The sequence below is a fragment of the Manis javanica genome, chromosome 1, assembly GCF_040802235.1.
Source record: "Manis javanica isolate MJ-LG chromosome 1, MJ_LKY, whole genome shotgun sequence".
NCBI lineage: Eukaryota > Metazoa > Chordata > Mammalia > Pholidota > Manidae > Manis > Manis javanica.
Genome location: NC_133156.1, coordinates 164576297 through 164603396, shown reverse-complemented (window position 1 = coordinate 164603396; position 27100 = coordinate 164576297). Strand labels below are relative to the sequence as shown.

The window sequence follows — 27100 nt, the reverse complement described above, 5'->3', positions numbered from 1 at the left end:
TTTGAGACAAAATTTACATGTAATGGAATATACAAACCTTAAGTGTAAAATTCTCAGAGTTTTGACAAATGCATATACCTATGTAAACTCAACCCACTACCAACTTATACATTATCATTCCTCCAGAAAAGTTTCCCCATGCCCTTCTTAATCAATCTCTGTTCTAATCACTGTTCTAATTTTTTTCAATTATAATTTCACAGAGAAAAAGAAAATCTGTGAAATATTCATACTGTTTTACCACATGCCAGGCATTGTTCTAAGTGCTTTATAAATATTAACTCACTCCTCATAGCAACCCTTTGAACAAGGTAATATTATTCTTTCCATTTTATAGAAGGAGAAACAGATATAAAGTGACTAAATACCTTGCCCAAGGCCTCACGACTGCAAAGAGTGGAGCTGGGGCCCCATAGCCCACACTCTTAACCACTCTTCAGCCTCCATGTGGACATTGTTTGGACCTATGTAAACTCCAATATGCTGATGGCAGTTACCTAGGGTGGTGGGGTTGTGGCTGATTTTTGCTGTCTTCTTTCTGCTTACCTACATTTTGTAAGATTTCTTCAGTGAACACATACTACATCTCTTGCTTGTGCACCTAAAACTTCAAGCTACTTAAAAATATTCCAGATACAGGCCAACACTACTGTTTTCTAAGTCACAAAACCACTTTGGCATAATCTCTCTCCTCACTCACAGCCAAACCCTTGAATATTGCCAGGCTGAAGTATGGCCACATTCTGTGTCACAATTTATTTTCCCAAGGTTCACCTTCATGTAATATCCATGTGATTGATCACTTCAACCAAAGAACACACAAGCATCCAGTGTCACAGGGAACTATGTCTGTTAGTTGGCAGATGTCAGCGTGGGTGGATGAGAGGCAGGAAGTGACTAATCCAGCAAGGGTTTCTGAATGTTTAGTCTTCTTGAATTAAGCATAAATTTCTCTAAAGTTTAAACGTGTTTGCTCAAGATGTGCTCTGTATTTTAAAATTAATAGAGTACTTTATGGTGCTAATAAAGATAAAATTCATTTTTCTTTTAAAAAAATTTATTTTGAAGTAATTTTAAACACATATGTACCCTTTATCCACATTAACCAATTAACATTTTGCTGTATTTGTTTTCCCATTCTCTATTTCTCTAATGCTGTCTCCTGAAATAGTTAAATTAATAGGTCATGCCTCTTTACCTCTTAATACTTCCGTTGATTTTTTTAATAAGGACATTTTCTTACCTAACAGTACTACAATGCTATTTCCATATTCCAGTTTGACAGTTATCTCAATAATGTCTCTTAGCACTTTTCAGCTTCCAAGATCCAATGCAGGATTCTGCATCAAATTAATTGGCTTATCTCTTTAGTCTCCTTAAATCTGGAGCTATTCTCCACCGACCTTTTTTTAGTCTTTCTTGACACTGTCACTTTGAAGAATATGTACCAGTTACTTTATAAAATGCCTTTTGATTTGACTTAGGTTCTCCGTGATGTGTGTTATACAGTTCATGCATTCTGGGCACGAATGTTCTATGAGCGATGTGTTCTTTTCAGTGCATCACTCCAGGAAGCACATGATGCTATTAATATGGATCTGCTGGTTAAATTGGTGACTGCCAGGCCTCTCTGTTGTGAAGTTAGTACTTTTCCTTTCGTAATTAACGATCAATTTGTGGGGAAATAGAATGCCATTCTGACCATGTGTTTACTTGATTAAAAATGCTTCTGCATTTTGGAATGTTTATTTTATTTAAAGGCTTACATATTTAAGAAAGGTATGAAAGGCTGAAAATCTGTGTAGGAACTCTAAAAAGCTCTGGGAAAAAAATGCTAATGAAATGCAAGAAAAAGTAAAGAGACCAGCATATGGGAAGAAAACTATAATGATAAGGAAAAGAACATTAAGGAGAGAGAAGAATGGTAACCAGTAAACTGAGAGTAGGAAGGGAGAACAAATGGGAAATATGTGTATATAGCTGAGACCCCTGCTGAGAAGTTTGAACCTGTTCTCATACCTCTCACTTCATCTAGTCCAAATACACCAACAATGTCATAGTTATAAAAAAAATGCTCAAATAAATATTTGTCAAATGAATGAACAATTCAGTATGACAGACTTCAGACAGAACCTGCTCAGGGCCTTTAAATCCCTATTTAATGGTATGAGTATCTGTTGGTCTCCCAATAATACAAGTGCTACATCTGAGAAAAGACTGTTAATTGTTTTTCTGAAGACACGTATGAGAAGTCTTCAATCAATATGCTTTGATATGCTATTCAGATTTATTATGCAAGAGTGGTACGTTTTATGCATTGATAGTAGCTCACCTATTAATAATACTCCTCCATAAAGCATTCCTGGCTGATGGAAAACAGGACAGCAATTTTCTACTTTCCCTTATGTTCATACAAGTCTGTCCACACAGGCTTTTCATTGTACAACAAGCTTCACAAACTATTTGCAGTCAGAGCAAGATTAAATTTGGGGCATGTGATAACAAGAAATTGGTGTGATGGAAATATTCCAGTTGAAAAAAATTTTTTTTGAAATTTGTGGTTGAGAAAATGGCTTGTCTTATAGTTTATTGCATCACAGTCATTTTTGCCTAGTTATCCTGATATACCATCTATTACCCCATTTAAGATCTAAATATTTATTTGCTTAGCTGATTCTTGGCCACAGACCCAATACCTGCATCCTCTTGGTCAGGATTCTGTGTGGATCTAGGTTTGCTTCCTATTAAGTTATTCCCAAGTTCCAAACAGCCTCTGCAAACAAAGAAGGTACAGTGCCTAGCCCACCCCAAACACTCCTATTCTCCACAGCTGGAACATCCTTGTGTCATTCGTTCATTCAAAAACGGAATTGCGTTGTTGAATTTTGGTCTGTGCCTTTAGGTGGCTCAGTTTCATTGGAGAAACCAACAGATAACCAACTACCCAGGATGCAGTTCATGTGGTAAGGAGATAAGCAAGCCCAGGAGGGGCAGGTGACTAATTCGTGTGCTCTGAATATATGGGTCATTCAATCTGCACATCAACCTTAAAAGGGAAACTTTTATCCTTGTCTTTATCAGATGAGAAGGCAGAGGCTCAGGGAATTTCAGAACTTTCTAGATTGCAGTTGGCAGTGGGACGAGGCTGTGAGGCTTGGCTTCCCTGATCCCCTTTCTCCCCCGACTCCAAGCTGCGTCCGCGCGGCAGGAAGGACCGGCAAAGGAGTTCTCTCAGCGTGCTTATGGATGGCACCGGGGCGCGCGGCGGGCAAGAGGGCCGGGTTTGGGGCAGGGGGACCGTTTGCGCGCGAGCTTCCGATCCTTCGGGCTCGTCCGTCCTCCGTTCCGCCCGCAAGCCTTCCGGGGACCTGGCTCTGCTGCCTGAGACTCGTCATTTCCAGATCCTGTCTGCGAGGGTCCTACTTCGGGGGCCACCGTGTCAGAAGGCGCGCCTCCTTCCCAGCCGTACCGGAAGCCGTAGTTAGAGTGACCCTCGCGGACGGTCTTTCGATGACGCGCTAACGAGCACAAAGGGAAGGGCTTTCTTTCCAGCGCGACAAGGAGAGCTCAGAGGTGCCCGGCCCAGGGTGCAGCAGGGCCGCAGCCGCCCGCTGGGCACAGGCGCACTCGGGGCGCAGCGGCGACGCTGGCTCAGATGCGCATTCTCAGGCTCTACGCGGACCCGACCTCCCAGCGGCTGGCAACCATGCGCGCCCGTGTCTGTGACCCCAAAACTTGCCCGCTGCAACCGAGGGGTCCCCGGGCCGTGAGCCTAGACGGGACGGGAGGTTGCGGGCGCATCCGCGGCTGCGGGCATAGCGGCGGAGTGAGGGGCGGAAGGAGGCCGCCGGCGGCAGGGTGAGCGTACCTCCTTTCCGGGGTCTCCGGAACCGCGAGGCCGCCGCCCGTCACCAGCCGGGTCCCGGGTGAAACACGCCAGCTTCGGCGCATCTGCTCATTTAGGAAACGCATTTTGAGCTCCATTCAACTAAGAAATACCAGAGCTTTGGGAACGCAGTCCATTCTTACATGCGACCAGCACTTCCTGCTTTGTTATGTTTATATTGTGAAACTAGTAACTGCTCACTGTTAAATAGTTCGAGAAAGGTGTAGGAAAAAGTAAAAGTCCCCTCTATCAATCCCTTAACATCAGGTCCCTGTAAACCTTGTGGAATCCACCCCTTGAAATTATTTCCTAGGCAAAGGATACATATACCAATAATGGAATTAAACCACGACATGCTCTTGTAATCTTCATTTTTTTCACTTAATATGTTATGGTCTGCTTTCCATCTTAATGTAGATTTGTTATATATACCATATTTACTGTATTTTTATAGGTTTATTAGGTAATGACCAAAATATGAGTGTAAGATGTATGTAGTGACTTGGTTTTGGTTAAAAATATTGGAAGCATGTGGGTACACCACAAGAATCTTTCACAAAAACTTTATGCTTTGTGTATCATTAAATAATATCTCACAGACCCATGACTCAGCCTTTCCCAATGATTATAATTGTTTTTTTCATTCATAATCTGTGTGGGTAACATAAGAGTTCCTGTGGCCAGGATTCTCACCTAGCCCTGGTTGACTAGTACACTGCACACCTGTGGGCAGTTTGACTCTATATAAAGAGCTCCGCTCAGTGCTCTGGGCGTGACACAGTGGCAGGGCTGCAAGGCTGCAGGAGAGCAAAGCAGAGGCTGGAGTGGTGGCAGCGCCAAGGACAGAGGCCCAGAGGATGGCTGCGCAGAACAGCTGTGTGGGATGGCTGTGCTGACAGAGGGGCCCAGAGGCAGAGACGGGCTTGCTGCATGCAGACTTGCTCTGAGTGAATGGGATTCTAGTGACCTGCCACCTGGAAATAAAGTTGGTTATAACCCTTTCACCCCAAGAACGTTTTGCTGTCATTTTCTTTGGTCACATTGAATCCATAGTGAACTTGCCTGGGGCTGAAACCCATTGGCAAGACAATCTGCCATTCACTCTAGCAGTGGGATTCTTATGCAGCCTCTTCACATCTTTTCTAAAATCACCTGTGACAGGTCTACTAATGGCTCCCCTGCTTTCTAACATGATCAAAATACTCTAGGCTTGCCTGACTTTTTGGATGTCCTGATACACATACTGTGATCCTCCAAAGAGTTCTGATTCTTTTTAGAGCACAGAAGGCCCAAGTCGAGTGTTCAGAATGAGGCTCCACAGGTGTTCAAATGTAGCAGACTGGGTGTGCACTCAGACTGGTGCTTGTCCCTTTGGCAATGACATATGCATCTTCTGTTGATCTTCTCTCCTTTCTCCTCCCTGCTCTGTGCCCTGGGGCAGTGACCTAGCCAGACTGAATCAAAGGGCTCCCTTGTCCTCGACTTCCAGTTGTTTTAGCCAATTGGAGGCATCAGCAGAAAATGAGTCTTCAGAGAACTCAGCTCTTCCTGGGGGCCCCAAAGGGTTGACATCATCCTCTCCAAATTCTGATGAGGACTCACTCCCTCCTGCTCAACCTTAACACAGAGGTGGTCTCCCAGTGGACTGGCTCCAGGAACAATAACCACCCCTTGCGGTTTTCCCCAAACTCTGAAACCCTTTTGTTCCTTTATTAAACTCTCCTCAGTTACCCAGCATGAGAATGCCAGCAAATGCTGGGGATCCTAACAGATATCACAGGATTCAGGGTGGTTTTTAAAAAGCTGATCTTTAAAACTTTTCTGTATTTTCCAAACTGTTCACAATGATCAATGTTTTATTTTTATGAGTTTTTAAAATGTTATCAAGAAGCATATAAATCCTTTTGCTGAGGGTCATCAAGCAGCTAGAGTTCCAGGGGCACATTTTTGGACATACTGATACAAATCATATCTAGAAAATACTCCCCAAATTGTAACACTTACCTCTTGGTGGTGGGTGTGAGGGTAGCTGCTTCTGTTCCTCCTGTATAGTTTGTATTTTTACAAGAGCATGTGTCACTTTTACAAAAATGAGACTTTAAAAATAAATTTCTGGGGAAATAAGCACATTTTAATGCTTAAAGGCAAAGGTCAAGTTTTTTTTTTCCTGTAAATGGCCAGATAGGAAATGTTTTAGTGTTTGCTGGCCAAGAGGCAGAATCGAGGATATTATGTAGGTACTCACATAAGACAAAATAAATTTCTACAAAATTTTTATTGACAAAATTGAAAATATAATACTAATAATTGAGTGCAATATTTTTTGGTAATACAGGTCTACTAATAAAAAGATATTTCTTTTTTGGGAAACAACGTGTTACTTAATTGGGGCTCAAAGTTAGTATATGAGATATTATATGTTACTTCTTTGAAAATGTTTTCCGATACAGATAGTTACTGCCAAATATTGATATATTGGTCCCCAAGCACGTGATTTTAATTAAGCATATTCATTCTTATAATAGATTCTTCTCTTGATATTTGCCTTTCAGTATGTCTTTACACTGAGATTAATCATTTCTAATTAAAGATTATGTGGGAGATTCTCAAATGATTAGTTAAATGGATTTTGAAATGTCGAACTGTCCTTTTCACTTGCACTGATGTCTGACAAACTGCTAGAATTGTAGTTTGAGCTTAGAAAATATATCTGCTCCAAACTGATGTGGGAATTGACATTTTGTTTCTTGTTTTATCTTTTGACAGCAAGGGAAGTGTATCAAGCAACTTGATATTACTTGTGATTCAAAGTTTGTTGAAATGACTTCATCACAGGAAAATTTCACATATAAATGCCATTTTGCCTTGTAATTTTAGGTTGACTACATGAAGAAACAGTATCAAGTCCACAACAAAAGTTAATTTCCAAAATCATTCAGTGTTTGATAATAGTAGTAGAGGACAGTTCTCATTTAGAAAAATTTCAATCTCAGCTCCAAGCTCAAAAAGATTAAACTGATATGGTAGAGCAAGATATTCAGCTTCTATTTCTGACAAGAATTCATAGAATTGATGATTTCTAAGTTCATGAGAGTGAACCAAGTCCACTATTGATACTAATGATTCCCTAATACATGATGGATTCAAATATTTCCCGCAAAGTATCTACCAATGAATAAAATACAATCATAGGTTTTAAATACCTTACATTTTCACAGGCTTTGTAAATTTGTCCATCTAAGCTCCACGTATATTTTACTACCTTGTAAACATATTAGCAGATTCCACTTCAGGTTGTGTGGAATTAGTGTTTTCTCAGCTTCTTTGAAATATTCTTGCCTGTAGTTGTTCCATGCTGACTATTCATAGAGTCTAATTCTTTAGCAACTGCAAACTCTGCACTGGCTTCTTGAATAAACAGTAACAAAAGTTATCAGCAGTATCTATTGATTCATCAAGCCAAGGAAAGCTACTCAAAATCACTGGCCTTGTTTTTAATTGATCATTGATGTCTCTTCCAATGTTCTCAAGTTTGAGCAGCTGTTCTCACCCAAAAGGCAGTCTTAAACAAATTTTAGGTTTTGTGAGCCAAGAGGTATAATTGAGATTACGTGGGTTCTTACTTTCTATGTACTTTTTTTTAGTGATGAAAATAAGTTCATATGGGGGAAGAGCTACCGTGCTGCCTTGCTTGGCAAGGGTAAATCTCACCTCACTGCAATTCAGTTGTTAAAATGAGTGACTACTGCTCATGTCATTTGTGCACAATCACAATTAACATGAGTGACCAGATGTTCAAATGATTTGGTTTCCCATTAATCCCACTGACTAAGCCAACAATCACTTCAAATCATGCTGAAGAAGAAATATCACCAAAAATCAGATCAAGAAATGTCCACTGATAGAGGGCTTTTTGTTGATTTAAGTATGATCTTTAAATCCATTACTAGTTTTCTAGCTTGCAGTCTTTCATTTGGTACAGCAACTTCATTTCTGTGGGGACCATTGACTTAGCAAATGTCTTCTAACCCAGTATCACTTTCAAAACAAACCTTGATTTGACCATGAATACATATTTTTAAACACATGGCTTTTAACACCATCATTTTTACACTCTGAAATATACTGTCATGTCAGAAGTAAAAAAATAATACAGAATTTCATTATCACTCTGTGGTTGCACTAAGGCATAGTAATAGTAGCCTGTGGTCTATTCTTCCTCAGGCAAGTTTATGAAAAGTAATTTTGGAACCTCAGTCATGGTCAGCCAGAAGACAGTCTTCCCTCCTCGGTCAATAAGTAAATCAGTATTTTTGAAGTACTGTTTGAGTTGTTTGGGGCCTCCCTTGCATTGCAACTGGATGAGAAGATCTGAAACTTGTTTGTCTTTGAGCAGAAGGACTTTAGTATCAAGAAATCATCGCTTCCTTTTCTTCTTGGATAGCTAACACAGTACCTAAAAGCTGGGGCTCTTTCTGATACTCTGAAGGTCCTTTTCAAGAAACCCATTCCTCTGGAACTTCTTAGTGTGTCATAAGGCTTATCCAGTCTCCATCTCACTAACAACGCTATCCTCTACGTTTAGGATTCTTATTCTCGCGTAGCTAGTAAGTTGCAAGTAAGGCCTCAAGCCAGGTCTGTTGGTGCAGTCTGGTCTTTTCCCCAAAGGGGCTGGTGAAAGACACCTGAGTCTGGACACGGGCTAGGGTTGAGGCAAATTAAGAATGCTGGCAACAGACCTCATCCCCTGTACCATCTGCACCGGACCAGCCGGAGGTGGGAATGACGTGTCGACCCAACTCCGGTCAATTCCTAGTTATACCATCCCACCGTCATCCTCACTGCAAGTGCATTCTAAATGCCAAAAGTATCCTCCACTGGGCCGAGCTGAAGCAGACGGCAGGCACGGCAGTGCCCCCTCGTGCCACCAGAGAGGGGTGAGCCGCTGCCGCGCGAGCGCCCCTTAGCAGCGAGTCTGTGGCCGCAACCCCTCCGCCGAGCACGCCAACGCGAAGGAGCCCGCGCGGCAGCCAGAGCGCGGACGACGCGAGGGGGGTCCCAGGCCCCGGGTGCTTTCCAGCAGCAGCAACCCGGCCGGATTAGGGGGCGGGGCGAGGCGGGGCGGGGCCTGGACGGCGGGAGCAGCTGCGCGGGGTTGGCGCCCTTGGCCCCGCGCGCGGACTGCTATGTCCAGGGGCCTGCCGCGCCCAGGCGTTCGAATTCTCGGACAAAATGGTGTGTTCCCAGGAGGGCAGCGGGGCCATTCCCGCGGGCGGACCCGGAGAGGAATGCGGCGCCCCCACCCCGCCGGGAAGAAAGCGGGGGCAGTCCGGCCGTGCTGTCTCTTTAAGACGGTGTTCCTAACACCGACGGTGAGTAACCTGGCCGCAGGTCCCCGGAGAAACCCTAAGGAGGAAGGGCGGATGGGAGCTCAGATCTCTGGGCGTGGAATTTGGGGAAGTTATGAATGGGAGGGCACCCCGCTTTGAGACAAAGCCCCCAGGTACTTCGTGAATTTTCACAGGGCAGCCTGAGAGGGCGGTGAGACTAAGCAGGGCCAAGTTCCAAAGGGAGGAGAGTCCCCAACCTGGTTTCAGCGCCCACACGGCAGGTCTTCACGATCTCGGTAAGCCCAGTAGCTCGTGAACCAGTCGCATGAATGCAGGAAGCTTCTGGCCTCTGTGGTGGATGGGAAGCCAGAGGAAGCCAGGCTGCTGGCTGTCAGGTGCCCTGTGCACCCGGTTCATCACCAAGGTTCCTGAGCTGCGGTGGAGCTGTGCAGTCCACGATGGGGCATCCTACAGCGCCCTGAGGACCTCAGAGAGCACAGCAGGAAGCAGTGGAAAGGAGGGTGGCCACACTGGTGGCCGTTGGGGGCTGGTGCCCGTTGGGGGTTGGCCCAGTAGGCAGGAGGGAGGAGGAGAGGCTGAGTGGTTTGATGACACAGGGGAGCAGAGGATTGTGAAGTCAGAGGAAGTGGGATATTACAGCTGGGGCCTGGGGCTGGGTGGCAAAAGGAAAGGTGTTGTCCAGGCACACCAGTGCTTTGTGCCGGTGGTAGGGAGCCTCAGGGATCAGCAGGGTACACCTGGTGCCTGTGGTGGAATGATGAGATGGGTGAGGCCAGTCTACCACAAGGGCCCCCCTCCCCATCCTACACAGGAATGAAATCAATCCTTTGTCCACACTCTGGAAGCCAAAAAACTACCCACACCATGTGTCAGGAAAGCTGTAGGGAGACTGAGTGGCACGCGCTGCTGCCCCCTCTCCCAACCTGCCTCCCGGCAGACCACCCTTGGCTGTCCAACCCAAGCTCTATGAGCTTTCTGTCCTTCCTGAGTAGTTAGCTGCCAGGCTTTGGGGTTCCAGGGCTCTGGGGAATAAGCACTGGAGAACAGATGAGTCCTGAAGATCACCACTGACCCCCACCGTCCTCCTTCTCCCAGATGCAGAGGCCTCCATGGCTGTGATAAGCCTTCTGTTCCTGGCAGTGATGTATGTTGTTCATCACCCCCTGATGGTCAGTGACCGGATGGACCTGGACACACTGGCCAGAAGTCGGCAGCTGGAGAAGCGCATGAGTGAGGAGATGCGCCAGTTAGAGATGGAGTTTGAAAAGAGAAGGCGAGCAGCTGAGCAGAAGCAGAAGGTAGAGTACTTCTGGAAGGGAGACATATCAAGTGACCAGTTAGTGCTGGGGAAGAAAGACATGAGGTGGCCGTTGCAGGCTGAGGGTCAGGAGGGGCCGCTGGGCTGGATGCTGGGAAACCTGTGGAATGCTGGCCTCTTTTGCCTTTTTCTCATCTTTGAGCTCCTGCGACAGAACATGCAGCATGAGCCAGCTTTTGACTCCAGCAGTGATGAGGAGGAGGAAATCCGCATTATGCCAGTCACTTCCTACAACTGGCTTGCCAACTTCCCCTCAAGGGAGGCCCTGGAATCCTTTTACAAACACTATGTCCAGAATGCCACTCGTGACCTGCCCTGCACCTGTGAGTTTGTGGAGAGCTTTGTGGACGACCTCATTGAGGCCTGTCGGGTGCTCAGCCGCCAGGATGCCCAACCACAGTTGGAGGACTGCCTGGGCATCGGGGCTGCCTTTGAGAAATGGGGAACCCTCCATGAGACCCAGAAATTTGATATCCTGGTCCCCATTGTCCCCCCTCATGGCACTATGTTTGTGCTGGAGATGAGGGATCTGGCCCTAGGTCACCGCTGCGGCTGTGTGCTGGTGGAGTCAGAGTGTGTGTGCAAGCGTGAGAAGCTTCTGGGGGATGTGCTGTGCCTGGTGCACCACCACAGGGACCATTCGGCCCTCTTGGGCAAGTGTAGCAGTTCCATCAAGGCGACTCTCTGCACTGGCTCCCACCTGGACATGTGCAAGACCATACAGTGGTTCCAGAACATGGTGGGCAATGCCTGGGCCCTGGTGGCCCACAAGTATGACTTTAAGCTCAGCCTCCCACCATCCACCACCTCCTGCAAGCTCAGGCTGGACTATCGTTCAGGCCGCTTTCTCTCAATCCGCTTGGTCCTAGGGGTACAACGAGAAGATACCTTGGTCTACCTGGTGAGTCAGGCCTCCGACCAGGAACAGCTCACCAGTGTGGACTGGCCCGAGTCCTTTGCCGCCTGTGAGCACTTGTTCCTGAAGCTGGTAGGGCGTTTTGCTCCAGAGAACACCTGTCACCTCAAGTGCCTCCAGATCATTTTAAGTCTCCGGGACCTTCAGAGCCTACCCCAGGGAGCATCCCGTCCCATCCTCACCTCCTACCACTTCAAAACAGCCCTCATGCACCTCCTGCTGCGGCTGCCTCTGGCAGAGTGGCAGCATAGCATGCTCTCACAGCGGCTCCAGGACATCCTCTGGTTCTTGGGCCGTGGCCTCCAGCAAAGGTCCCTCCATCATTTCCTCATTGGTAACGCCTTCCTGCCTCTGACCATCCCAATCCCTAAGACATTTCGGAATGCCGAGCCTGTCAATCTCTTCCAACACCTTGTGCTAAACCCCATGGCACATTCACAGGCACTGGAAGAGTTCCACAACCTTCTGACCCAGATGAAAACTCTGCCCTGTGCCCCATCAGCTGGTGCACATTAATGTAAAGGCCGTTAAAAAGGGAGAAGGGATATCTGATTCCTCAGGCTGAAAAAGAGTTTGTCTTTGTCAGTGGGGGCTGTGGTAGATTAAGACACTTAAAGGAGCATGTTAAGTGGTAAAAGAGGATGGGGTCCAGCCTGCAGAGCCTAATCAATGGTGGATCTTCTGAGGTTTTCTCTTCTGACTTGACTTTCATCATGACCCAGAGAGGGCCCAGGGGAAGCAGATGTTATGGGAGGATCTTGCTGCTCAAGAGTAGAGATCTAGAGAGGGCCTGTGAAGTTGTGTTTTGCATCTACACTGGAAGTGAAAGAGAACCAGAATACCTCCATTCCAGCTCATTCCTTTTTGTGAATGACTCCTAAAACACTCCTTGTAAACTGGTTTCCTTGTTGAACTGTTAGCTTAATTCATATCGACGCTGACAGCACTCTATTTTATCCCAAATACTGTGATGGTAACTTCTCATATTTTGGAATATAATTTTTCAGATATTCATTATTTGAAGATATAACCAAGATGTCTATTTTCCATTTTCTTAATTTAGCCCTATTTTCATGTGATATATGAAATAAAGCCATTTTTATGCATCTGAAAAACTCCAATACTAACCAAATAATTTATTAGCATTGGTTCACAAATATTAAGTCAATAGTCACCTGTCCCATAATTGAGGTAATTATTAAAATTAATGAAATAGCCGACACTTGAAGACCACATCGTGCTTGGAAGCAATATTATAAAACCCTTAATAAGGACAATCTTTGGGGCTCTGAGATGAAGAGTTACTGTTTCTGTGGGGAGCCACTTGTTTGTTAAATGAAAAAAAGGTTAGCTACCATGAATAGCTGTGTGTTTTCTCAGTCTGGTAATGCCTTTATATTCTCTCTTCAAAAACGACAAAGGAATTATTTGAACTACATTGGTGGTTCAAATTGGTGGCAAAAACAGGGTCATCACAATCCAGGCCCATTGCCAGGGCGGAACAGGAAGGGGCCATGAAGCAGTCCAATTCTAACAAAGTTGCAATTTGGGAGTGAGGATGGGTATATTTTTCTCTTCTTTCAAAACTTGGGGCCCCCTGAGGTGGAGTGTTAAGAAATGTGACTAGTTGTGGGTGTGGTTGTTCTGGAAATACCAATGCTGTTCCTACCCTGCCTGCCAGGAAGGTCTGCCTGGGAGCAGGACCAGGCCCCACATTTAACTTGACTGCAGGGGGTTTAGATGCTGGCCTTATGGGCTTTGGTTGTAAAATCCATATCTGCTGCAAAAGTAAACTACAAGGGTCACAGAAGCTGATGCCAGCTAATAATTTGGGGCTCCCACTGCACAACTGCTGCCGGGTTCCCAACCTGTCTGCCGGGACCTGCCATGTACTTGCTTTCAAGCTAAGATGCAATAATGGTGGTTCTATGCTGCTCAGATTTTGGTGTTTTATAGACATCCATATGCTTTTTGTTTAGAAAATAATTTGCTGCTGTTTTAGTTCCAAATCAATAAAGGATGCTATTTTCTCTGTCAATTGGAATCTGTGCAATAGCACACAAACAGCAGATCAGTGTTCTTACATGCCTGTTCCCAAGAAGTTCATATTACCCTGATCGCTTCATCTAGTACATCCTGGTATTTCTCAATGTACTTTGAACCAGTTTGCCCTGAGGTTTCCCAGTGGCATGGCCAGTAGCCAGGAAAGAATAATTCAGAATATTATGGAACACCTAAGTTACTTATTTTCATGGTGCCCCAGACAAAATATCACCCACATTAAATGATCTTAGTGGCTCCAAACAACACACAAGCTCTAGAAGGCATAAGTAGAGAGGTGGTATGATGTTCTAGGACTGTGTGCTTTCTAGTCTAGTAAGAGGCAAGAAAGAAAATGTAGTTATGAGCAGGCCGAAGATTACAAAGGGAACAGTCAACGAAGCCTGGGTGGGGCAGAGGGTGTTAAGAAACAACATAGAGAAAACAAGCAGTAATGGAAAGAACAGAGCTGTAGTGCTCTGGGAATACTCTTACAATGAAAGGGGAAGTTTCTCCAGATATTTAGGAAGCTGAGCTTCATTCTAAAACAATACCTGGTTGGCACCCAGGATGTGTATTAACAGTTATAGTAATGAAATATTTAGTGCTCATTGAGCATTGCCAATGGCCCAGGAACAGTTCTAAATGCTTCGCATCTGGTAACTCATTTAATCTTCACACTATAACCCCATGAAGTGGGTGTTTTATCCCCTCCATTTTACCTGTGAGGAAACAGACACAGAAAAGGTACCCAGCTTCCTCAAGGCCATATAGCTAGTAAATGGCAAAGCCTGGAAGAAAGTACCTCTCTTAGCACCCTTCCAGCATGGCCTTGGGACCAACACAAGATGTAGGGGTCAAAGTGCTTTGAAAAGCAAAAAGCACTGTATTAATTCTAAGATAATGGGTGGTATGTTTGGAAATTCTAAAAGACAGAAATTGTTGGCACTTAGCCCAGTCTTTAGGAGGTCAGGAATTTCGTATCACATACACAATTTAAAGGCATTTGCTCAGAGGCCAAAATGAATGCAAAGCCATTTCTACTACATGCCTGTTGAGCCCCAATGACTCAATAGTTCATACCATGAACCACATGAGATAAGCCAGCTGAATGCTGGAAAGTCAGGGCAAATTTGAAGCCAAAAGATTGTTCAGGTAGCCAACTGATAACACTATTATTGTTCCTCACCTAAACTAAGGCTGTTTGCCAGTCATTATGGGGAAGTAGAATCCTGGTGAGTGAAATGGGGCAAGGGAATGGCTCCAGCACTGTTTTTCTGGTAGGCAAGTGATAGGGGAGGGGCCCCACTACTTTGTTTTTACAGGGAGGAATTGAGTTTTGCATACTACTGATAAATCATTCAATCTTTTGGCATCCTCTGTAGTCCTAACTCCTCCAAAACAAAGATAGCATTTAGAGCCAGAGGTGGAACACCTGCCAGCAGTGGGTGGAGCTGGCTCTGCCTCCCGGCAAAATGGAGCCCCCAAGCCATCAGCTCAGGAGGCTTATTACAAGCACAGAATAGCTTCATGCCTCACCTACTGAGTCAGCTGGTAGCCTCCTTCTGCCCCTCTGCCAGCAGTTCCAAGCCAGTTCTTCAGGGGCTCCTGATTCAGTGTCTCCTACCACCCTCCCAGACCCCACTGCTCTTAGTTGGTGCACACATGGAATTCAGGGGGTCACAACCTGTTCCCACTGTTCTCAGATGCACTTAGCACAGAAAGAACAAGTGAGATGACAGGGACTCTCCTGCACACTGGGCCCACATACTCACAAGGGTTTAACCTACCACTGAATTCTTCATAAAGCCCAGTGAAAGGGGGTAATCTCATCAGTCTTTTATAAATGGGGACGCAAATGAGGCCCAGGGAGGCTATGATGCCCAATCCAGGATTTAAAATAGTCTTCCAACTTTGCTCATTCAGTACACATTTAAGTACTTGCTGTGTCCAGGACTAGCACCAAGTCCTGGGAAAACAATGGTGAGTAAAGACATGGCTTCATCCTCATGGAGATAGACATGAAAGTCACCCCAGCAGATGTTCAACTGCAAAGGTGAAATTTCTACTAAAGTCTCCAGTTAAGGACACTTGAGCAAATCAAGGAAGGCCTCCCTGAGAAGTGACATGAGCTGAAACTTGAAACCTGGAGCTATCTAGTTGAAGATGGGGATGAAGAGGATCCTGTGGAGGGTATGGCATGTGCAGAGAATGTGGACTGGGAGCTGCTGCAGTGGGGTGAGGCTGAAAGAAGGTCCAAGGGATTGGAGGGTGGGGAGCAATGGAGACAAGGTACAAGGTGAAGCTCGAGATGCTGTGGGGACCAGACCCTGCAGGGCCTTGCAGCTCACTTTATAAATTCCCAGAGCAATGGGACTTCTGAAAGATTTTAGACTTTAGGAAGTGATAAGTTCCTTATAAGTAAGAATAACAATTAGTCAGCAACTACCACCTGGGACCCAATTAGAAGGGGCTCAGAGCAGGTATGGGGCTGCTACAGATCAGCAAGAAGGTAATGTGAACAAAATGGAGAGAAGGGATTGAAGAGACTTTTAGGAAGTAAACAGAGCTCAACAATGGATTGTGTGTGGAGAGAGTGGGGGAGAGGGAGATATGGAGGATGGCTCCTGGGTGGCTGGTAGAAATTCACTGAAATCAACACCATAAACTTGTTTTCTTTCTTCCATCCCACACTGTTTTACACTGAAAATATGAAGACGGTCACTGAGAGAACAAGTTTGTGCAAAAAACAAGTAGGGTTAAAAAATGTTTTTCACAGGTATTCAACTTTTTGGTTGCCAAAGTGACTGTGGGGCACTGACGACATTTAGTGGGCAAAGGGTGTCTGGGTTACTATACAGTCCTACAAAGAGGGCAAGGGTCCTATGAGTCAATAATTGTTTCACCCTTATTGCTAATAGCACCCTTGAGGAGAAACTATAAAATGCCAGCTGTGTGTTTTAAGAAATTATAGTATTTTCTAGGGGTATTTAGGGGAATTGCCTCGGCCTTTCCTCCGGTACCACAGTTGGGGTTAGATGCTGAATGAAAACAGCCAATGCGAAGATAGGCAACAAATTACACTTTATTTAAAACCTTAAGTTTTTTTTTTTTTTAAAGCGGGGCGGGGAGATACACAGGGAACTTCCCTGCATTAAAAACAACGGCTTCATTTACAAATGTACTCATAACATTTTTACATCTGTCCTTCTCCCGCCTGGAATGCTCCTCATTCCCATGTCTGCTCCCTTTTATGTTGCAAACCCCATCCACCACTTTTACCTCCTCACGGTACAGGTCCTCACATTACAAGTCAGTATGGAAAACTGACCTTGTTTTCTGGTAGACTGCCTCTCCATTTGCAAATTCGAGAAGCAGAGCCCTCGCCCGCCCAGCTCCACTCCGAGTCCCTAGCGCCCAGTTCCGCTTCCAGCACTCGAAAGGAGAGTGTTTTTAAACTCTCGCTGGGGGAGGAGGGGCCGGTGGTCCAAAGACTCTCTGCAGTCCACTCATAGCACCTTCCCCGGAGCCCTCAATCCTGGACGGCTCACTTCCGCGCTGCTTCTAGACGGTCCTTCAGGCGAAGAGGAGCTACGCGGTCTGCGCAGGCGCGCCTCTGGCCCCTCCCACGGGGGACGTCACCGCGGCCGTTACGGCGCTCGAGCGTCTTGGCGCGCGATTTAAATACAGCTCTAGAGACGCGGAGAGCAAGATGGGACCTCCCTGCCCAGGTGAGGAGTGGTGGCGCGTTGCGCGGCGCAAAGGGCACAACGCGGAGTCGTACTCGGGGCCAGCGGGAGGGCCTGAGCGGAGAGTGCAGGTATTTTCGGCCTTGGTGGCCTTGTCAGCCGGTGGAAGGAGAGTCAGGCGCCGGGGTGGGGGAGGGGCGGGTAGTGCGCTCCGCCAATCAGGTCGTGGCTTCCGCCCGCGGCGGGAGCGCGCGTGGGGTCCGTCTCACTCCTGTGATTCCCAGAGCGGTGTGGGGTTCTTTCTCTCGAGTTCCTATGCTGGGCTGGGTGTCTCTTAAATAGGTGATTTTCCTGAAATGCATCTTAGTTCAAGGCCATGGAGGCGTTGTGGCTACCGCTGTATGCTTAACACGCATGCATTTTTACATTAATTCAATGTGTATCGAGCACTTTGAGCGAAACCCTCTGTCAGGTGCAGAGATGGAGCAAACCACAAAAGAGAGAAGATCCCAGCCTTTTGGAGCTTGTAGTATATAAATAAACGAAATGATTACAGATGAGGCTGAGTGCTGTGATGGACAATAGCAAAATGGGCCCCTTTATTAATTTCTTCATTTTTAAAAAATTTGTAAACTTTTATTCGCAGATTGTTAAGATATATCCGATGAGAACGTAAATGCCCAACTACAGGAACCAGTTAAACAATGGTGTTTTTGTGTAGCAGAATATTATGCAGCCTTTACATACCATATTTCTCCACAGTTCAGTCATTACTGGATTTTTTATCATTTCCATTTATTTTTGCTCGCTTAATAGGTGTACAGTAACGTATTAATGTCATTTTATTTTTTAAATATTAAATTTTTCCGATATGGTTTTTTTTCCTGAATTCTGTGTAATTTATTTTTTGAGGTACATACAACAAAATGCACAAATCTTAGTGTTCAGATTAGGAATTCAGGGGAGATCTTAAAGCAGAGAGTTGGGAATGTGTTTCAGGCAGAAGGCACAAAAGCCAAAAAAATAACAGGGGCAAGCAGGAAAGAGCCTGGCTTGGACTAGGACCAGAACATTGTGACTAAACAGTGAGTGCGGTAGTCCAGGTAGGCAGGGCCTTTACAGGTCTTGGTAAGAGGTTAGGAAATTTAGAGTTAAATTTGGAATATGGTAAGTGACTTACCTGAGACACAGGTGAAGGGGTCAGTAAACACTTGGATAAGAGAGTTTGACAATTAGGGGGTGATATGGACCACTCAGGGTGGACCATGGACTGAGAAATAAACTTGCACATCATCATCATACAGATCATGAACCATAGTTGTAGGTGAATGTGACAAGACAGTTCTCATAAAGTGGTGGAGATGGCAACCAGAGCACAGGAGGTTGAAAAATGAGTAGGAGGTGAGGAAGTGAATGCAGAAAGTGTTTTTAAGCTCACTAACCATTTGTTGAGTGAACGGATGCATGATGACTGGCAAGAGAGAAATCGGAGAAAGACTGTACAAAGAATTAAAGCATGCCTCTAATTCCCTCTTGAATTTCCCTCTTAAACAAGTTCCTCCTTCAGTGCTACCTATTTCTGTTAAGATCGCTTCTCCCACGGTCCAACTCCGTTCCTTACCTTGCAGTGCTCAATCTCTAAAAATGGATCTTGCCTCCTTCCTTTCCATTTTTTACTTTTTGTGTGTTTTGATCAGCTGAGAGTTATGTTAATCATACTCTTCAGCTGGTGGGAAGCAAGTTCTTGTATTTTATTCCTTTTTTTTTCTGTTTACCACTCCTGTTTTCTTCCTCTTACGTGGGCAGCCATTTAATGTTAATTGTGTATCACTTTATTTTTAATGTGTTCCAACTAAATATGTGTCATATTGTGCATTCTTTTTCTTGTATTGCCAATTCTGAACCAGCTGAGAGATACTTTCTTACCATTTGTAGGATGAAGAAGCAAATGCTCAGAACATTTACTTGATTAAAATTTCTCCAGCTATTGAGTCTGGGGTTTGAAGCCAAGCCTTCTGATTCTTAAATCTGAAAAACTTCCCTGCAACCCTCCCCCCACTACAGGACTCTCAGTTCTTCATCTCTCTTCTAATGATGATCCTGTTTCCTGCCCTGCCATCTTTGCTATAGCCACCCAATACCGTAGTTACACCCTAAACCTTGTTGTTATCAATAGCACACCACTCTGTCATCATCTTAATTTTAAACACCCCATTGCTCAATGCCACTCCTGTCTTTCCAACTCACTCTCGTGTTCCCTGAGTCCAACAGTCTTCTTGACCCAGCAGATTCTGCTTATCACTCTCCCTCACCTCTGGCCTTATTCCCCTCCTGACTTAGCTTACAGTCTGTGGACAATCAGTGTTCTCCTTCACTCACCTGTAACCCCTTGCCCTCTTCCTGCTTCCTCACACTTCCTTGACAAAAATCACAACCCTAGTTATCTCCAACTCTACCTTCTCTGCCCCAGGTCCTACTTACTCGGTGGTCTCAGTGGGACCCTAAGGGCTGCCCAGCAGTCATGCTGTACTCCCTGGTTCATCCACTCGGGCTCCCAGGTGACTGTTTCATACCTTCCTTTCTCTCCTGATAACTCTAGTACCTCCTCTTAGGACCTCGTCCTTAGCTGTTGAACTTTTGGTTTTTATTCACTTCCTATTTTACTAACAAAATAAAAGCAATCAAAAAAGAACATCCACAAGACCACCATTGTACCTGCTCCTGCACCTCTGCCTGTGTTGTCTGCCTGCCTTCCTGTTGCTGTGGAGGGCTTTCTGTGCTCTCAGCAGAGGCAGCCCCTTTACCTGTTTGAGGACATTGTTAAGCACCTTCTACCCTTTCTTCAAATGATCTCTCTGAATAATGGCCTCTAAAGATGTCCAGAACCGGGTAATGTGTTATCTTACATGCTGAAAAGGATTTTGTGGATAAAATTAAGGATCTTGAGATGGGGAGATAATTTAAGATCTTGATGGGCCCAGTGCAGTCACAATGGTCATTATAAGGGAGGGTCAGAGTCAGAAGGATATTTGATGACAGAAGCAAGAGGTTGGAGTGATGGAAGGAAGAAACCACAAGCCAAGGAATATAGGTGGCTTCTAGAAGCTGAAAAAAGCAAGGAAACAGATTCTTCCTAAAACCTCCAGAAAGAATGCAGCCCTGCTGACCTGATTTTAGACTTTGGATGCCAGAACTGCAAGAGAATAGATTTGTGTTCTAAAGCACTAAGATTACAGTGATTTGTTATAGCAGCAATAGGAAACTAATACAATTTATTTTCTTCATTCTGCCAACCTGGGTTTTTCTTTTTTCCATCTCAGAATTATTTTCTTGACATCACTTAACTTTCAACTGCCTCCCACTCAGTTCTTCATTTTATAGCATAAGTGCTGAAAACCTTGTTTCCATTTGTTGTCTCCAGTTTCTCTTCTTCCATCTTTTCTTAAATCTGTGTCTGATGGACTTTCTCCTCCCCCTGCTACTTTAGGAAAACATCACCTGACTTTTAGAAAACACCACATGCTCCTAGTTTTCTCCCTGTCTCATTAGTTGCACAATTACTTCTCTGCTGCTTCCTCGTTCTTTCCTTCTCTTTAAACTTTTGAAGTATCCTAGGATCAGCCTTCTGCTGTTCTCTATGTATACTTATTTATTTGGAGTTTTCTTCATCTAGTCTTATGGCTTTGAATACCCTCTGTATGCTATGACTTCCAAACTTATATTTCCAGCCCAGAACTTTTCCCTAAACTCTAGGCTTAAATATCCAGATGTCTACCAGAGTTGGTTAACTAGTAAACATCTCAAGGCTAGCAGTCCAGAACTGAGCCCTGATCTTGCGTCCTTTCTCCTCACACATGCTTCTTCTGTAGGCTTCCACTTTTAGGTCATGGCAACTCCCTGTTATCAATTGTTTGGGGTGACTTTGGTGTTATCCTTGATTCTTCTGTTTACTCTCATGCCCCACATTTAATCCATCAGGAAACCATCTTGGCTTTATCTTGAGACTATCCAGGGTCTGACCACTTATCATTCCTACTGCTGCCTCTCTGGTCTGAGGCACTACCATCTTTTGTCCTGGTTATAGTAGTCACCTCCTAATTGGTCCTCTTGCTTGACAGTTCTTGCTCCCTTGTCAGTCTCTTTTCAGCATGACAACCATAGGGATCTTGAAGCATAAGTTAGATCCCTTTGCTCCTCCTCTCAATCACCATGCACTCACTTCCCTTCTCATCTGCATGAAAGCCAGGCCTTACAGGGAACATAAGTATGGCTCATACATCTCTACTAGTCCTTTCCTTATTCTGACTAAATGGTGTTCCTGCTCTACCAGGCCCAGGAGAGCCTGACACCCTTGCCTCTCACTTCCGTACCCTCTCACTCCATTGAGCCACACTGGCTCCCCTCACACACGCAAGGTATGTCCCTGCCTGTGTATTCCCTCTTTTTCATTGTAGCTTCTCCCAAACATCTGCCCGTCTTGACTCTGAGGTTACCTTCTTGGTGAAGCTTTCCTAACCACTGTATTTAAAACAATCACCCATAAAATATTTTTCCAAAGATGTTTAGCCTGAATTTAACTAAGACAGACCTAATTCCAGTTTATAAGAAATACAAGGGCTACAGGAACAAGTTAAATGATATTACAAGGAAACATTCAGACAAATCCAGAATGTGGGATACTATGCAAAACTTTCACTTCCGTTTCCTAATCCTCATTTCCCTTCTGTGCTTTACTTTTCTCTACCTTACATGCTGGCTGCCTTCCAGCTTCTTATTGTGAAAATGTTCAAACAGGGAACCTGAAAGATGAAGGCAGTAGACAGCTTTATACTCATCACTATTGTTAACAGTTAACAGATCCAACAACTGTTAACAGTTTGTCATATATCCTTTATTCTCCCTGTTGCAAACATTATATCACATCACCCCTTAATTATTTCTCATACATCTCCAAAAGTAAGGATATTTTACATACCATAATACCACTATCACACCTAAGAAAATAAAAATCAGTTCCCTACTATATTCTAAATTTTCCAGTTTATCCCCAAAATGTTTATAGCTATTTTTTCTGTTTGACCAAAGATTGGCCAAAAGTTTGGACATTATTTTTGGTTATTGTGACTGGTTTCTTAATTGAGGAGTCCTACTTTTTTTTGATTCTGACTTTTTTGAGAGATGAATCCAGTTGTCTCGCATAGTATCCCACATTCTGGATTTGTCTGAATGTTTCCTTGTAATATCATTAAATTTGTTCTTGTAGCCCTTGTATTTCTTATAAACTGGAATTAGATCTGTCTTAGTTAAATTCAGGCTAAACATCTTTGGCAAAAATATTTTATGGGTGATGCTGTGAATTTCATATTCTGTCCTATCAGGAGATGAATTAGTTTCAAGTTGTGTCATTTTTTGAGAGGCTACATTTGATTGCTTGGTTAATGTGGTGACTGCTACATCTTTCTTTGTAAAAGACATTTTCTTCTTTGTAGTTAACAAATACTCTGTGGGTGATTCTTTGGAATATTCTATTTAGTTTAATATTTGTGTTTATTCTGTGCTCGCCACCCCCACCCCTCCAGCTAGAATTAGAAACTAGCCTGTCTAACTTGATAGGCCATACCTAACTCTTATCTCAGCATCTCACCTCTCTTTTGCCTGGCATGTGGTTCTGTGTCTGCTTGTGAGCTTACCAGAGGCAGCAACATTTTCCTTCCCACTTTTAGGTCCCATCTAGTGCTTTAGGTTCATAAGAGCTACATAGTGGGTATTTGTCCCAGATCAGCAAAAAAGCATCAGAAACCCATCATCCTTCAAGAAACCGAAACTATAGAGGTTCTGGCCACAGAGCTGGAAAAGATCTTGGTGGGAAGTGTGCAGTTAACTTCCACCCCTATAACAGGCCCCAAGCCCTTTTGAATATAAGAAGTATTCTCTGAAGGTTTCTTAAGCAAGTGTTCTGTTCATCACGGTCAGCCACAATGAATAACTCTTCTTCAGAGATCCGTGGCCACCCCCACAGTGTCTCCTCGCCTTCAGAACGGGTGTTCTCGATGCCCCTGCCCAGGAAGGCCACCCTCAGTACTCCTGGCACTCCAGTCCTTGAAGACTTTGCCCAGAATGATGATGAAAAGGAGCGGCTGCAGCGGAGGCGTTCCAGGGTCTTTGACCTACAGCTCAGCACAGACTCACCTCACTTTCTAGCCTCCCCCTCCAGCAGGTGAGGGGGGCTGGGCTGCCTCCCTGGGGGGCCATCTTGACATGGGTTACAAGGGTCTGGCATCTACACCACCTTGTGGATTTGGGTCTAGATTTTGAAAAGTTAGAGTGTCATGGATCCTAGCTAGAGGTTTTGCTTTTGTTTTTCATTTAGGAATACTGATGTTTCAGCCACAATTCCTAAGTTTACAAACACACAGATTACAGAGCATTACTCCACCTGTATCAAACTATCCACTGAAAATGTGAGTATCTGCTTGTTTATCAGTGAAGATTTTACAACTTGAACATAGGAAATCTAGCCTTGATGCTGTAGAGAATGCAAAATTGATGATAATTGCGTGCTTTTGTTCTCCAGCAACTCTTAATGCTGGTGTTATTCAGTATGGTTTTACTGTTTCTTATAGTCCTTTGGTGCACCCTCTGACAGATTGCCTGCCACCTGCAGTGTACCTAAACAGCATGGCCTCGGGGTTAATAATGTGAGTTCTGGAGCTGCACAGTATTTAGATAGTAGAATTGTGGAGCTAATTGTGAGCTTGTGAGCTAGCCTGGGTTGGAATCCTGTCTCTGCTGCTTACAAGCTGTGTGGCCTTGGCAAGTCACTCAGCAGTCTACTGCAGGGTCTTCTTTTGTAAGAGTAAAATAGTCCCGGCCTCCCAGAGTCATCCCAGGGGTAGCTGAGTCTCCTTGTGTGCAGCGCTTAGAACAGGGCCTGCATACAGTGAACACTCAGAAATTGTGCTGTTACTCTCTGGGCACTGGGGATGAAGATGCACATGTATGATTTAGCTGTGTCACCAAGGGCTCGTGGGAATTGATAACTGTGGTAAGATGAGAGATATTTAAAAACAGCTTCCTCTATCAGGATACCATTATTTACATGAGCCTAGACTATATAAATAACCTTTCTGCAATTTTCTGTTTTCAGAAAATCACTACCAAGAATGCTTTTGGCTTGCACTTGATTGATTTTATGTCAGAGATTCTTAAACAGAAAGACACTGAACTGACCAACTTTAAAGTAAGAAGGATATCCACCTTCTCTTGCTTCTGAATTAATAAGGATTATTTCTAATTTTTAGCATAGCACAATAATTGAACTCTACAACTACACGAAACTTCCTTGTTTAAGACATTTTATTAGATACTTTACTTTCTTACCTAAATTGATGAAATATGGAGAAGGTGTTTCTGTTATGTTTTGTTTATTCCCTGTTACTCTTTGGGGAATCTTCTGTCATTTTTTTCTTAAGGGCAAATGAATGTTCTATGAAGTTTGCCATGTTTGCTGGTTTAGCAGTTCCTTTTTATGCATCCCCTTGAGTACAGCTCTGCGTGTTTGACTAGGTGGCTGCTGGCACTCTGGATGCCAGCACCAAGATCTATGCTGTGCGTGTAGATGCCGTCCATGCTGATGTATACAAAGTCCTTGGGGGACTGGGCAAAGATGTACCATCTCCAGAAGAAACAGAGAACCATGGTGCAGGTAGGTGCAGTAGAGAACCATGGTACTTTATTTAAGTGACTTTGTTAAGGGTGTAGCAGGTAGGTATTTGAGTGATATACTGGAATAAAGTTACAAGAAATCGATGATCTCATTCTGCTGAAGGCATGAACATTTTCGGAATTGTATATGAGAAGACACTCAAATACTAGAGTTGTTTTTCCTTGAAAAAGAGAAGGACCTATGAAACCTTTTAGACTGTGTTCAGGCAAGATTGAGTAAATATTACCCCTTAAAGATCTTCCAATTTGGGGGTCTTTAGAAACTGACTTCTATTAGATACCAGGCACTTAATCTAGTTGTTTAGTTTCTCCATAAGCTTGAGGTTGGATGTGCCTGTTGCTTTGAAAGGATGGCACTTGTTTCAATTATGATCACTTTTGAGAGTTTTGAAGAATTTGAATTAGTAAGTTCAGTTACATGCTCCAAAGCAATCCTTGTAGTAACACAGTCTTACTCCTTTTAGATGAAAGTGCTGCTGAAGCAGGAACAACCAAAAAGGCTGCAAAACCAAAGAAGAAGCACTCATACAAAACCATTGAGCAGAACATAAACAACCTCAACGTCTCCGAAGCAGATCGCAAGTGCAAGGTGAGGAACTGTGCACAACGGTGTGGTCTCTGACTATTCAGAGCCTCGGGCTGACATGCGGCAGGGCCAAGCCTGCCTTGCTTGTGTTAGCCCTCAAGGGTATCTGCATTACTGTCCTCTAGCTTTACAGTGAAGACTGGAGAGGGTAAGTGCTGTTTTTCCCTCAGTATTTCAGAATGATTGAATAGAAAGATGGCAACTAAGAAATCTGATTGATGAAATATTTATTTTCTTTCATAGTATATGCAGCAGCGATGATGATCGGTAACATTTACTGTGTACTTAACAGCACTGTGCTGCCTGAAGCCTGTGACCTGTGAATGCATTTAATCCTCACAATGTCCTTGTAACGTTTTATGAGTAGGTAATTGAGGTGCAGAGCTGTTCAGTAACTTACGTAAGATGACACAACTAGTAAGTAAACTAGGATATGAAGCTAGGTGTTCTGGCTCCAGAGTCCTTCATCCTAAACAACCTTATGATCTAGCAAATCTAAGGAATCTACTTAAAAGGAATGGTACCAGAAGCCTCATTTATAATTAGCACAGTTAAATAATTACTTAAAAATTTTTAATTTAAATGTAGTTGATAAATAACACTGGTTTCAGGCATAAGGCATAATTAGATTTGACAACTGTATAGTTACTAAAAGCTCACCACGGTAAGTGCTGTTACCATCTGTCACCATATCTAGATATTACAGTATTTTTGACTATGTTCCCTATGCTGTGCTTTCATCCTTGTAACTAATTTATTTTATAACTGAAAGTTTGTACCTCTTTATCCCTTTCACCTATTTCACCCATCTCCCTACCCTCCTCCCCTATGACAAACACCAGTCTGTTCTCTATGAGTCTGTCTCTATTTTGTTGTTTTTTTTTTTTAGATTCCACCTGTAAGTGAAATAATTTATCTGTCTTTGTCTGACTTATTTCACTTAGTGTAATGTCCTCTAGGTCCGTCCATGTTATTGCAAATAGTAAGATTTCATTCTTTTTTATGACTGAGAAATATTCTATTGTATACATGTATCGCATTTTTATTCATCTATTGATGAACACTTAAGTTTCTTCTGTCTCTTGATTATCATAAATAATATTAGTAAATAATATTTAAAACAAATAGGTGTTGCTACAATTTTTTTTTTTTTTTTTGCTATTAAAAGCAATAACTCAGTGAACAGTCTCATATATACTATCTTTGCATTCTTTTGGGAGTATACCTGTAAGAAAATTCTGAATCATGGCATTTCCATTGCCCTAAAAAAATGTAGTATCAATTTACTCTCCCACCAACAGTGGGCTAGATTACTTCCTTCTCTTACCTCCGCAACATTTACAAATAGTAAGTAAGGTACACCTTACCTTCCTGCCAGTTACTAAGCTATCGCTGCTCGCAACCAGTAGGTAGAAAGCAAGCCAGGAGAGTGTGTTATTCAAATGAGAATGTTTCAGGGAGGAAGGAGTGATCAACCATGTCAAACGTAGTAACCTGAAGCCCCTGGTGAGCTTGGAGAAAGGCCCTTTGGGGCTGAAACTCAGACCTTCAAGGAAGGGGTACTGTTTGGCTGATGCTGGTGTCCTTGA

General features: G+C 44.0%; 2 protein-coding genes across 7 annotated transcripts in view; both read left to right on the top strand.

Annotated features, from left to right (window-relative positions):
* Positions 1-6187: 6187 nt before the first annotated feature.
* On the top strand, positions 6188-12586 carry ITPRIPL1 (ITPRIP like 1). 4 transcript variants are annotated; one of them, XM_017660044.3, is made up of 3 exons: positions 9073-9258; positions 9416-9512; positions 10333-12586. In XM_017660044.3, exons 1-3 carry the CDS (start codon positions 9073-9075, stop codon positions 11985-11987), a joined length of 1938 nt encoding a protein of 645 aa, XP_017515533.2. In that variant the 3' UTR covers positions 11988-12586. The 4 variants fall into 4 exon arrangements, with proteins under 4 accessions (XP_036850557.1, XP_017515532.1, XP_017515533.2 ...); XM_017660042.3 differs by having other exon boundaries at positions 9102-9258; positions 9411-9512; XM_036994662.2 differs by lacking the exon at positions 9416-9512 and having other exon boundaries at positions 6188-9258; positions 10339-12586.
* A 4352-nt stretch (positions 12587-16938) lies between these two features.
* Positions 16939-27100, top strand: part of NCAPH (non-SMC condensin I complex subunit H) — a 43644-nt gene continuing 33482 nt past the window's right edge. For 2 of the 3 annotated variants that reach the window (XM_017660047.3, XM_017660046.3), the window contains exons 1-6: positions 16939-17242; positions 23198-23417; positions 23571-23661; positions 24348-24440; positions 24767-24905; positions 25390-25514. In XM_017660047.3, the coding sequence (XP_017515536.1) occupies positions 17224-17242; positions 23198-23417; positions 23571-23661; positions 24348-24440; positions 24767-24905; positions 25390-25514 (687 nt within the window). In that variant the 5' untranslated portion in view covers positions 16939-17223. Of the gene's footprint in view, positions 17332-23197; positions 23418-23570; positions 23662-24347; positions 24441-24766; positions 24906-25389; positions 25515-27100 lie in introns of all 3 variants that reach the window. The other variant, XM_036994669.2, reaches the window with a different exon arrangement.

Bases quoted from the DNA above. Each gene is read 5' to 3' on its own strand.
- ITPRIPL1 (XM_017660044.3), top strand. From the start codon at position 9,073: ATGTCCAGGGGCCTGCCGCGCCCAGGCGTTCGAATTCTCGGACAAAAT. The intron at 9,259-9,415 runs GTGAGTAACCTG...TTCACAGGGCAG, and splicing joins CGGTGTTCCTAACACCGACG to CCTGAGAGGGCGGTGAGACT. The intron at 9,513-10,332 runs GTAAGCCCAGTA...TCCTTCTCCCAG, and splicing joins GGCAGGTCTTCACGATCTCG to ATGCAGAGGCCTCCATGGCT.